We start from the raw sequence: 13,055 nt of genomic DNA, 5'->3' as shown, positions 1-13,055 counted from the left end.
AGCAGAGTATAGGACCATTTTCTCTGCAGTATATTTCACTGATTAGCACTGGGAGGGAATCTAGGACACTGGGGAAAAGAAGTCCTCACTGAACAGGCTCTTGCTGGTCGGTTGTGATCAGCCACCTGGGGAAGCTGCCTGCCATGGCGGGAGGGGTGTGTGCCTCCCTTAAGGATCATGTGGAAATGACTCACTTCCATTAACTTTGGTCATTTCTCAGTGGTTTTTTAATTTAAACGTTCCTCTTTGTGTCATTTTGTAGTCTGTGCATAGTCCAGGGGGCTTTTCAATGGTAATTTTAATTCTTTGAAACCTTGTTCTCCTTAGTTCTTAAAAGTAATTCAGTTATTTCGTATAGATTAACAGGTAGCACACTGTATGGAAAATAAGCTCTGCCTGTCCAGGTGAGGGAAGGCCTAGTTGAATTCCTTTAGGTGGAGCTGAAAGATACGTTCTTTCCTATCAAAAATGGTGTACATCCTTGAAGTTGGAGCATTTTAATACAAGAAAAATAAACATGGTACTGAGTGATGGGTTTTCCTCTCAAGCTTTTAGGTGTGCTTTTTAGATCTCATTGCACTGAGGACATTTTCTTTTAACCTCTGGGGTATGATTGGGTGATCACCTAGAATGGTGTTCCTTATGCTCTCTTTTAATTATGTTTATGGTGCTTTTAACAAACCTTAAAAAAAGATTTCAGATGTTACAAGTCTAATTAAAGAGACAGACAAAGCACAGTTTATACTGTAGATTTTTTCTGCAGTTCAATTAATCAGCATGTTTTCTCTTTTAATTAAAACCATTTTAGTAAATTAAAGCCCACAGCAAAACACATATATAATTTGTTTGTAATTAGCTCTTAATTGGTGGTAGTTGAAGCTTAGCACCCTTGGTTTCTTTCTTCATGATTGCCATTTTATTAGCAGCCAGTCATTAATTAATCTTTTTCTAATTAGCTTATAAAACTGTTGATGGCACATTATTGTAAATGTGATTTTAAGTTCAAAGCTTGTTAATAAGCTTTCTTACTTAGAAGAACAGAGATAAAGAAATTGCTGAAAACAGTACTACAGTTCTTTAAAAAAAAAGAAAAACTGTCTTTCTGATGGGGACTGTGTAAAGCATCTAACAGCTTATAGTTAATTTTTTTCCCTTATGAATGGGATAAGTTGCTTGAATATAAATGTCTCTATCCAGGAGTAATTTCAACGGTATAACGTCTTTTCTCCCCGCTTTGGAATACTGTAATCTACATATAATTTGAAGCCTTAATAGTCATCATTAAACCAGGTGTTACATAAACTATTTCACTATGAAATCACAGTTGAGGATATGAATCAAAATATATCTTCTCATACGTCATGGGCTAAATACATTTTTTAAAATATAAATTGCAAGGTGAATCATATATATTTATACATGTAAATATACAGTATATGTAATATGTCTATACAAATATATCTTATATTTTAAAAACAGGGTTTGTTGAGTTATGCCGTGAAGTAAAAACCATTTGGCTTTAACTGATTTGAAGTTATAGGTGTTAAAATAAATAACAGGTGTTTGTGCGGTTGTGCACACAACATAGATATATGTAGTACACAAACATGGAAACATGTGCATGCCCGTTTTAAGGTGACAGTGAAATTAGGCTGTTCTTTCTGACAGAGGGAAGAAGACTTGATTTAAAGTCAGTATTTAAGTGACTGGATATGCCGTAGCTTATTTGCTGTCCTCAGAGCTTCGGCTCTCAGGTATGTCCATGGAAATGGCCCAGTCCCACTGAAGACATCCTGACTTCACTCTAGCACCTGCCCTGTTAACCTGTGCTTTGAATAAAACACATTAGCCACATCATATTGTTTATTGAAATATACTATCGATTTCATAAAACTTAACTTCATGGTATTCTAAGCTGTTCATCAGTATTTTTGCAAAGTTTTGAAAGTTATTAAAAAGAAAAAAAATAAAGCATCATTGGTCCTTGGAAGTGCTTTTTCTTCTTTGCTGTTTGAACTTTGCATGTTATTTCAACTTTGGCTATTTCTCTGCTTGTTTTTAAGAAGGCATTTTATGATGCCATGCAAGAGACACTAGAAAGGGATAGCTGACAAGGAAAAAATTAAAAATTGGATAAAAAGTAAATGAATAATGTCATATTACCAAAAAGATGAGAGGCTAATTTGTGCCGACTTTTTGCTAATTTTGTTCAAGCCTCAAAATGAGGAGCTGTCACCCGTTCTGTGTAGCACTGATGACAGTGCCAATGATCCATGAAATAAGCTGCCGCTGGCTTTGTTCTGATAAGAATGAACAAATCTGCACAATGTTCGGCTCCCAGAATCTCATTTTCATACTTGCATGCAGGCGAAAAGAAATAAGCTGTTTGCAGGCTTGATTAATCAGACATTGGAGGGGTTTTTGTCTCTTTGATCTCTTTCGTCTCCTAGGTAACTTGCTTGACATTAATGTTGAGCTTGAGTAAAGACAATCAGGAATTGTCGACCAAACTGATATAAAAATTAAAGACCTTAACACTTTAAGTACTCCAGTAATGGTTCCGCTTTACTTCAGAAAACATCTGTTTTCATTTAATTAAAGAACAAAAGAGAATGGCATAAATATTTTTCATAGAGACCTATTATTCCATAAAAAGTTAAAGTATGATAATTGGTATTTTTAAATAAGTGCCTTGAAAGTGTGCAAAAGGGAGGGAAACTTCATAAATCTGTTACAAGCTAGTAATTTGAAGATGAGTAAAATATTTTATGAAATGGATAAGAAGTTTACAGTGATGCTAGATGAAGCTGTTTGAATCAGATTCTTTAAATGATTATCAGCAAACTTTAGCAGGGCAAGGTTTAGCGAGAAAAACTAACTTCATTTTGCAAGTTGTCTTTTAAAAATCTTGACTATGTTACACGATGTGCCATTATATCTGTTTTACAACCCAATATGATTTACACATGCTCAACCTGTAAAATTGAAAGGAATTAAAAAAATGTCGCCGTGCATTTGCTTGAGGTTATGCAGACGCTTTTACAAATCTTCCAAGTGGCTGTAAAGATGAATGCCTCAAGGGTCCAGCCAGGGCCCTGCTTTTCCAACCAGCTAAAGCCCTTATCTTAAATCCAAGCAAAGTACCATTAATCTTTTTGAAAGACCTTTTATGGCTTTTAATATATCCCAAATTAGAACATTTTACACCCTTGGTTCCTGAAATATGGTGATAAAAAGCCTTTAGAGCTTAATTTTCCTTACCGCTTGCTCTGACCAATTTGCAGTTCTTTGTGATAATGTTTAGACACCTTAATTAAAATGCAGCAAAATATTGGATGTTCTATATGGAAAATGCTGATACTTTGACGACACATAGAAGAAATTCTGTATATATTTTTCTTCTTAAAAAAAATTTCTTCCCACATGGTGTTGCTCTAGTTATCTGATGACCCGAAACCGTTTTTTAATATAAAAACCATTGACCAAGCTTTTGTGATGTTTACATTGGGCCCAAAGATGCTTTTTTTCTTTTTAGAGAAGCGAAAGGGGGATTCTTGGGGACCTATATTGTTTGTTTGTAATATTGAAACATAGCGTGGTATTCTTTTTCTTCTGGAGCTTGGCTTAGTCTTCTTGCCTGGGAAAACATGTTTCTTCTCAACTGTCTTTTCTATAGAAGATCTTATGATCCTTTCAGATTTCCAAATATTTCTGTTCTTTTTTCTTTTCTTCTTGGGAGTAAGTGAAACACATTCATCTTAAGCATGCAAAGGCCCCAGCATCGATAGGATTTTTCATCACCCTTACAAGCTAAAATCTCCTTTCAGTTAAATACATAGACCAGGCTTGTTTAATGTTTATCAGGTAAAGAATGTTTCATTGAACCTAACCCCAGGCAAAATAAAGTTAGAAAACACAGACTTTGCTACAAACAAGTCTGTTTGAAAGTATTGCCTCTGTACCTAATCGCTTACGCTGCTCACTTAGTCTACAAAACGATGGAGCCCTCTCATGTAAACACGTGTTTCTTACATTGTCATGAATTATTTTTAAGAAGTTTATTCTGTGTCTTACGTGGTGTGTGTGCTCTCAGTCTTATCTGTGATGCTGATTGTGCTGGGTTTGGCCTTCATGTTGCTAGAAAATCTCCCTTCTAAGAGTATGTGACTATGCTAAAAAGAGTTCCACGTGAATCAAATGACCACAGTCAGCGTCCAGATATACTGAGTTGGTCTTTGGTTTGTCTACTCCAAATCCAGAAAACCCATATTGGGAAATTTCAATAAGCTACAAATATAAGCTGTACCCTAATTTACGACAGTTTCAGGAAATAATTCTGTCTCATGGTTAATGGTACGTAGCAGCTGTATAGTTCAGGTCATTTTTGTTTCATACTTAAAAGTATAGGCTCGGTTTAAATAGAAGATAAACTAGTTGAGGTGGGGTGATTTCGGCAAAGCTACCATATATCAGATTTGTATTTGCTGTCCAATACATAGGAATATAATTAGACAGACAAATACTGAATTCCGTGTTCCACCTTTTGGAGGTGGGAGAGGAGACTGTCCTGCACGAATGTGGGGAGACCCGGCGTACCTCTTAAACAGAAGTGGCGAGCTGTGTGTCCTGACAGTAGGCAGTTCCTTAGGTGTGCTTCCTGCTCCCCGTGCGTCCCCCGGCACCCCTTCACCAGGTGGAGTTGTGCTCTGACCAGAGGGCTGTGAGCAGAGACGCTGTGTGTCGCTTTTGGACTAAGGCACCGAAGACCCAGTGTGAGCCCCTTCAGCCAGCTCTTCTTCACAACTGAGGCTTGAAAGCCACATGTTGAGATGCGGGCGGCACCAGAAGGCGAGCCTGGCCAGTCCACAGCTGACATGGAGTGAAGCAGAAATAAAAGTTCAGCCAGTGAGATTCGGAGATGTGTCGGATACTGCGGTTTTGACTAGCCTAACCCAGCAGGCACTAACTTGATTCTTTTTACATTTATGACAAACGGATGGTGTTTTAGTCAATAGGAAATCCATCTTCATGATGAATGATGCCACAGCATTCTTCTGAGCTTTGTTTTCTCTTCGGTGAGGAAGCTACAGCCCTTTGATTCTTAGCCTTTTCTTAGTTGACTTAAATGAACTGTTCCGTGGTGAAGAACTGAAAGTGAAAAGAGAGCCAAGAGAACAGGACAGGGATTGAAGCCATCAGATGTAACTGACAGCTCCTTCTCCCTAACTCCCTCCACCCCAGCCCTCTTGTTCAAAGCCGTGTCTGCAGCACCCACAACAGTGCCTGGCAAAATAATGCGTTTGTGCCCTCATGATATTGGTTGCATGAATGTCCTCCTTGTGAGGAAAGATGGTGATGACGGTAGTGATGGCAGTGTTGGCTTGCATGTCCGGAAGACTGGGTTGTCTGTTGTCCCAGGTGGGCTCCCAGCCACAAACCCTCCTTCCTTCAGTGGCTTTCCTTTGGGTTTTGACCACCTCAGCACTCTGGCTTGACTGTCACATTGCTTCCATCTGCTTACCTTCTTTATGTGTAATCCTGGACTGAAAAATCGGATCTGTCTTTGTTCTCGTTTGTAAACCCTGGACAGTGCTTGATGACCGCTTGTTTCTTTCATCCTGAAAGAAGCTGTTCTCCAAGGTGAGCTGAAAGGAATGGCAGGCAAGCCAAACCTCACTTTCCTAGGTCAGCGTCTCTCCTTACACGTGAGCCCCTAACTGCCTGCCATGCCTCACTGTCGGCAAGCAGGTCCCCAAACCTTGGGCTCTAATACTTTGACTGGAGAGTGGCTTCTGGGTCCTTTCCTCTCGTCCACAAGTCTGCTGGTTGCTGAAATGCAGTAGGCTGCGGTCAGGGAGAGAAAAGGAAAGAAACACCAGGAAGAGTATTTTGTAGCCTTTGTTGTTTTAACATACTTTTTAGCCTTCCATGTAGGCGGGCGTTTTTAAAATTGGAGCCCACTAAAAACAGAAGAGCCCCATGCCTGTCTTGGAGACACTCACTGAGGAACAGCTCTGCGGCCAGAGGGCCGTGGAGAGTCCAGTGTCTGAACCGTAGGCTGTGGCGTAGAAGCTGAAGGGCTGGAGAAATACAAAAACAAAGATGGTGTTGGGTTGAGTTCGAGGAGTCTTGGGGGGCAGGACCGAGAGGACGCTTTGTTTTGCTGGGACCTTTAGGACTGGGGCAGATGAGTGGAAGGAGTGTGAAGGGGGCTGCTGGCAGGGAACGCTGTGGTCCTGGGGCCCCGCCTTTTTGCCTCTTGGCACCCCTTATATTCTTTTTTTCTGTCAGTGAGTGAAAAGCAATTGCCCATCACACAAAGTGTGTTTATCAAGTAGTAATTAGCTTTCCTGTGTTTTATTAATCACATCTATGACTGCCAATCCGAGCTTCTGATCAGCATGAGATAACGGGTGCGCCCATACGGAGTTGCTATAATTCTAGCCCAAAGCAAAGACACTGGATGTCTCTGTCAGCCTGCTGCCGCCTTATCAGGGTAAATTCCTGTCTGTCCTACTGAAATGCTGAAAGCGCTTCAAGATCTTCATCCACAGGCCTGGTGGGCCCTTGAGGGGCCTTGACGTGGGAAGGAGCTCCATCCGGGAGACTGGCACAGCTGGGGTGAAGGGCTGAGGGAGCAGAGGAGAAAAGGGACTGTGTCTTTGCATTTGTGGTGGCACTTTGGCGGTTTCAGAGGCCCAAGCATTAAGAATTTCCATTCTTAGCATGTGTAAAGTAAGGTTGACCTGGCTTTCTTACCCCAAATTCTCGAGTATCTGTATCATTGTAATTCTTGTATCAGCTAGAATATTTATTTTCACTTTTTCTCATTTGTAATTCTTAGCTTGGTGTAAAAATTGCCAAAGCTATTGCCTGCCACAACTTTGTGAAAGCCAAAAAGGAGGCTGAAAATTCACAGGTTGCACGAAAAAAGAAGAAACTTGCCTGGGGGTGAGTTTTAAGAATTTTTTTAAAATTAGTGATTCTGCCAACTTCATAGCAATTACAGAAATTCTTTGATACATTTTGTGAATCCAGTTTGTGCATAATTGTTATTTATTTTATTCTTTGGATCTTTGCTGCATGTTTATCAGATTATAAATATAGAAACATGTCTTCATCCTGTTTGATATTTATTTTGTAATTGATGGAGTGTGCAAAAACTTCTTTAAGTTTATTTTACTTTGGCGCTTAGTAAACATGTTACTTTAGTAAAGTATTTAGAAATGAATCAAGATTTTCATGTTCTTCATTTTAGATTTGAAGCAAAGAAGAGGTGGGAAACCAAAAGCAACATGGGATATATGTGACTTGCCAGAGTTCTTCAAGACCTTTGAGGCTTCACTCGAGTCTTCAGTTGCTCAATTTACTACAAAAGATTTTCCTGCTTATGTTAACTATGTCAGAAAACTGATGGAAATAGAAAAAATCAGCATAAAATCTGGGAGTTGGTTATCAAATCGTTTTTCAGTCTTTTTCTAAAGAGTCCATCCCATTGAAGTGAGTGAAATGGACCATCCCATTACTTGTGCAAGTAATCTAAGCATATATACTGGGGGGAAAAAAAAGATAGGATTTTATTTATTTATTTATATAGACCTCCGGTATAAAATCAATTTTACTTTTCCTCCATTTGCTGGAGCATAGCCAATGAGCTCCTTGTACTTTCTTATCTGCACTCAGTGTAACTGCACTCACTCTGGAGTTTTTAAGATGGGCATTTGTTTATAATGGATTAGTCATAAGTGCAAGAAGGATCCTGTGTTTACAAATGCCTTCATCTTAATGTTACAAAAGTAATTATCGGTTCTTTATTGTAGGCAGCAGAGTTGATATTTCATAGTAACATAATAAAGGCAATTGATTAATCTTTGTGTACCTTCAGGTTAAATAACACCATTTTAAAAAAGGACAGAATCTAACAGTATTTGGAGAATGATTTAAATTCAGGTTCTCTGCCTGGAAATGTCTTCCTAAATATCTCTCTCAGCTGTGTCATTCTTTAAATTATGAGATGGTTCTTGGAGAAATTGATATAACGGTACTAGACAGTTATAACTCAAGACATTGTAACTTTGAACCTTCTAAGAACAAACATGATTTGATTGTTTTCACTCCTCTTCCCCATTGCTCTGGGAAACACTGAGAGATTGCATAAGCATAAAGAAGATTGGCGCCCTTCTAAGTGGTTTTCACTACAGATGTGTTTCAGAGTCCCAACTAGAAAGGGCTTTGAGAAATTGTCTCAAGCTGGTGGACAAGCCCACAGCTGGATGCTGTGATTTTGGCGGGGGCGGGTGGTGCGGGGGCAGGCCTGGGTTATTTTGGCAGCTGCCTCTTGGTGCCCAGTCGAGGTAAAGAACTGCTTATTGTGGTTTCCATCTTGTCCCTTTCTGCTACTTCATCAGAAGTTTTCTAACCATCTGATAAAAATTTTCTCTCGGTTGGTAGTATAAATTCAGGAACATAGAAAATGAATCATGGTGATGGTATTATTTTGTTACTTTTAGACTTACAAATAGTAACCAAATTTTACTAATTTATGGTGACATATTTAATGTTTTTTTCCTCTTCTGGAATAAGTGAGCAACTTGTTGCCATTTGAAAGAACAAAAATCATATCTTGCTTCCACTTAGATGATGAAAATTAGTATAGTAGAGAAAGTGAGATTTTAGGAAATTGTGCCCTACTTATGGACTTCATTGTGAAAAGATATTCAGACCAAACATTGGAAACTCTTATATTTTAAGACAGTATTCCCTGTTGAGTTTTATAGATATAATCATACAGCCTTTACCTGTAACATCTTACTTCAGGCTCCTAGTAGGTGAATGCAAACTTAGAATATAGGAGATTTTCCTCTAAAAAAAAGATTCATCATGGGGGAAATATCCACTGCACAATCCATTGGTTTTGTCTGAAACATGGAAAACGTTCTCACATACAGGGCTCCAAGACAGTTGTCTCCCTGCATTGTCTGCTCACCTTTTCCCGCTTATCTGCCTCCTTAGCACATTTCATGACCCCCTGTGGGCACATTTCCCTTCTCTTCTCCTGGTGAGGCCTGGCCAGAGAGATCACCTTTAGGGTCTGGTTTGGGAGCCCCTGACCCAAGGTCCAGCTGTCTAAACCCTTCTTCCACCTGCCCTGGGGCCAGCAGTCGCTCATTCCTTCCACTCAGGAGTCCCACATGGATGAGGACATTTTCCCTGAGTGGACGGCATTATGGTGGAATCAGGTCTCAGGGGATTCATTGGCTAAGAGGAGCCATGTTGCAGAAGTCCCTTTCTCTTCGAGTCCTGGCTTGTGAAAGAGTCCAGAATCATCCAGCAGAAGAAGGAGTGGGAGGGGAAGAGGATTTGAGGAAGAGGAAGGCACTGGTTTTCTTGGGTTAGCCCTGCTGGCATATCATTTGGGACCACTTTATTTTTAATCTGCTTTAATTTGAATTTTCCTCATTAAAGCATTAAAATGGGGACATTATTCTTAGAAAACCCAGATTGCCCCAAAAGTATAGTCATTTGTCCTCTCCATCTGGTGACAGTGAAATAAGGATTCTTTTTGGATCAGTAATAATTTCAGTTCCTGAAGCTTTAACATGTGCATTTACTACCATCAGAATGCCTGAATTAGATTAGTAATGTAAATGTCAGTTATTGTTAACTGAGATTAATATGTTTCAGGCCATGGGTATGCCATTAATGTAACTGTGATTTACTGTTTGAGTACTTCAGGCTAAAACACCTTACTAAAGAACAATAATTTTGGGCTTTGCAGCCCTGGTTCTGAGAAATAAAGCTGATAAGGCATTCCTCTTTGGAAGCCCTCAGGATGTTTCTGATTTTCCGCAGAACATTCTCATTTCTTTCACCAAAAGGAGAGTTTGAATATATAATCTCAGGTTTGCTATAATTAGTTCTGATGACAGACCTAAATACTGTGGCCCAAACTGTAAATCAGTAGTTAAACAGGTTTCTGCAACTGATCATAAATCTCGAACTCCATATTTTAAATGTGCTTATTTTTTTTTTAGAGAGACAGCTAAGGAAGGAGCAGGCCAAGGACAGGAATAAAATGTTACCTGAACTTTGGCTAACAGCTTAAAACTTCATCTTTAAAATGTACCGAGTTCCCTGATGCCTTTTGTCTAAACTGTTATCTTGTAAATATTATAGTAACTTAGCTTATTCTTCACTCTGATAAGACAAGTTTGAACTTAATTCTTGTTTATATATTTTATCTGTTTATTTATTTGGCAAGCAGGAGCTGCCCCGGCTGCTGTGCGAGGGCTTCTCATTGCGGTGGCGTCTCGTTGCAGAGCACGGGCTCTAGAGCACAGGCTCGGTAGTTGTGGCTCACGGGCTTAGGTGCTCGGAGGCACGTGGGATCTTCCTAGCCCAGAATCGGACCTGCGTCTGTTGCATTGGCAGACGGATTCTTTACCACTGAGCCACCAGGGGTGGAGAAGGCAATGGCACCCCACTCCAGTACTCTTGCCTGGAAAGTCCCATGGACGGAGGAGCCTGGTAGGCTACAGTCCATGGGGTCACTAAGAGTGGGACATGACTGAGCAACTTCCCTTTCACTTTTCACTTTCATGCATTGGAGAAGGAAATGGCAACCCACTCCAGTGTTCTTGCCTGGAGAATCCCAGGGACAGGGGAAGCCTGGCGGGCTGCCGTCTATGGGGTCGTACAGAGTTGGACACGACTGACGCGACTTAGCAGCAGCAGCAGAGCCACCAGGGAAACCTGAACTTAATTCTTCAAAGATGAATATTAATTTTCAGATGTTCAAATTTTCATTTGTTGGGTAAATATGTCACATTTTTAGGAAGGTATGTCCTGCTAAACTATAAAATCTATCGGGTTTATCCTTAAAAAAGTTGCTGACAGTTGGCATCTTACTTCAGAGGTAAGGTTTGAGGAAACCACAACCTTAAGTCAGGCCCCATTTTGGAAAATTAGTGAAACCTGGTTAACTTCAGAACCAACTGAAATAATTCAAGTTTTTCCATGTTGGCAGAAGTTGCTTTATTTTTAGTATCTGGCAGAGCAGCAAATGCTCTGCATGTCAATTTAATGTTTTTTGAAGCCAACTGTTTATTCATTGGCTTAAAATTTACACTCTACTAAAGTCTTTGCCTTGACTTCCATGAAACAAATAGTAATATTTGGACAAAATATGTGCACGAAAATCTTTTTCCAAGACCAAATGTAGATTAGTATTTGTGGCATCAATGCCTTCTATCATGATAATAGATCCAAAAAAAAAAAAACAAACTTTGAAAAGGCTAAGTCAAAGCCAGGACAGTGCAGTTCAAGGAATTAATTTTTATTATGAAATAATCAGAGCATCTTTCTAGATTTTCAGGTTTTTAAACTGCTAAGAAATGGAATCTTTATAGAGTAAATTTCAGTGAACTGTCAAAAGATTATTTTATTGATCTATGTATTTATTCTTGACCTTGATAACATTCTGAGACACTGAGACCTGCTTTTCCATTTTTGAGGTTGGGGTGCTCTGTAGATTTTGATAAAATGAATAGAGCTGCATTCTTTAGTCTTTATTATTTCGTCCTCCTTCCATATTACTCACTGTAAAAGACACATGCATGTATGCACGCACTCAGTCAGTGTTGTAGCTGTAATCAGCACAAAGAGCGACTGGGGAAAGGATTCTCAACTCCAGTTAAGAACATGGAAGTGTGTAGCAGATCACAATGCTGTGGAGAAACTCAGGAGTCAGACCATCTGTGCCCTTGGGTCTCAGTGAAGTGTATTGTTTCTTCATCTCCTCCAAATCGTGCGCGTTCTAGAGACGTGTGTTCATTTTGCTAGAATTTCTTCAAACACAGCAGTACAATCAGAGAGCTTCCGGCCACTCTAGCTTTTGTGACCTTGATCCCTGGAACACAACCACAGGCCTTTGATAGGACTATCCATTAAATGCCATGCAGTATGCTGGGTGTTTAGATGTACTTTTCAGATCAAGAATTAGCTGAGAGATAATCATCTTTTTATTAGCATTAGTAATTCCTTTTTACATTCAAGTAAGAAAGCATAAGACTTTTCAGAGTAGGATGGAATTTAGAAAAAAAAAATTAAGCACATACCTTTTATGTCCAGACCAGGTTTCTTAAGGAAACAAAATAAAAGGGACTGAAGGGAAGGGAAGGTATCGTGTCCAAGAACAGCCTTGGCCCCTAGCTGCTCCTGCCCCAGGGTCCTTCTGTGTCCTCTCTCGCATCATTCTAGAAGGCCCAGCCCACACCCTGCCCAGGGCCCATGGGCCGCCTCTTGCTGAATTGCTGCAGGGGGCCTGCTCTGTGACAGGTATGGAATGAGGTAATCTTTTCCCACCTCTAATTTCTGAAAGGTGTGTCTGTCCAGTTATTACTTGTTCATTGAACTGAAAGGTTTAGAAACCAACAGCTATGGTACAAGCTGTAATTATTGATGTCTGTTTCATATTCATCTGTAAGTTCTGGCATTTGATCAAGAAGTTAATATATCACTTCATCTTCAGGCTGAATATGCCTCAGCTATAAACGTTATATTTTTTTGATGGATAGTATACAATTACAACTGCCCAGAATAAAAAGTGTTTTCATTTGTAACGTAAGTGATACTAGAAGAAGTAATTATGGATGTCACAAGGAGTAGTGAAACAAGGAAGCCTTGCGTTGCTTCAGATTCTTCCCTACTTAATATCTGAGAGACATTCACTGAACACCTACCCTGTTAGACACTAAGCTAACTCATGCCGATGCAAAAGCGAAATGTGCACAGTCTGCTGGGAAATGTTTAGGAAGCATGTTTTGGACAACTTGATAGGTAGGCTGTTAATACAAAGGGGCTTCCCAGGTGGTTCAAGTGGTAAAGAGTCCGCCTGCCACTGCAGGACACATACACAGGAAATGCAGGTTCAATCCCTGGGTCGGGAAGATCCCCTGGAGGAGGAAATGGTTACCCACTCCAGTATTCTTGCCTGGAAAACCCAAGAAATAACCTGGAAGAAAAGTGAAAGTGAAAGTCGCTGAGTTGTGTCTGAC

General features: G+C 39.9%; 1 protein-coding gene across 4 annotated transcripts in view; it reads left to right on the top strand.

The window, feature by feature from the left end:
• FAM204A (family with sequence similarity 204 member A) overlaps positions 1 to 11,556 on the top strand; it is a 32,249-nt gene extending 20,693 nt beyond the window's left edge. For all 4 annotated transcript variants that reach the window (XM_040254786.1, XM_040254788.1, XM_040254787.1 and 1 more), the window contains 2 exons: positions 6,845 to 6,951; positions 7,259 to 11,556. In XM_040254786.1, coding sequence (XP_040110720.1) covers positions 6,845 to 6,951; positions 7,259 to 7,310 — 159 coding nt within the window. In that variant the 3' untranslated portion in view covers positions 7,311 to 11,556. The remainder of the gene's footprint in view (positions 1 to 6,844; positions 6,952 to 7,258) is intronic.
• Positions 11,557 to 13,055: the final 1,499 nt, after the last annotated feature.

The sequence above is a fragment of the Oryx dammah genome, unplaced genomic scaffold (assembly GCF_014754425.2).
Source record: "Oryx dammah isolate SB20612 unplaced genomic scaffold, SCBI_Odam_1.1 HiC_scaffold_14, whole genome shotgun sequence".
NCBI classification, from domain to species: Eukaryota; Metazoa; Chordata; class Mammalia; order Artiodactyla; family Bovidae; genus Oryx; species Oryx dammah.
Note: the sequence above shows the minus strand (reverse complement) of the source record. Positions and strands in the feature narration are given on the sequence as shown.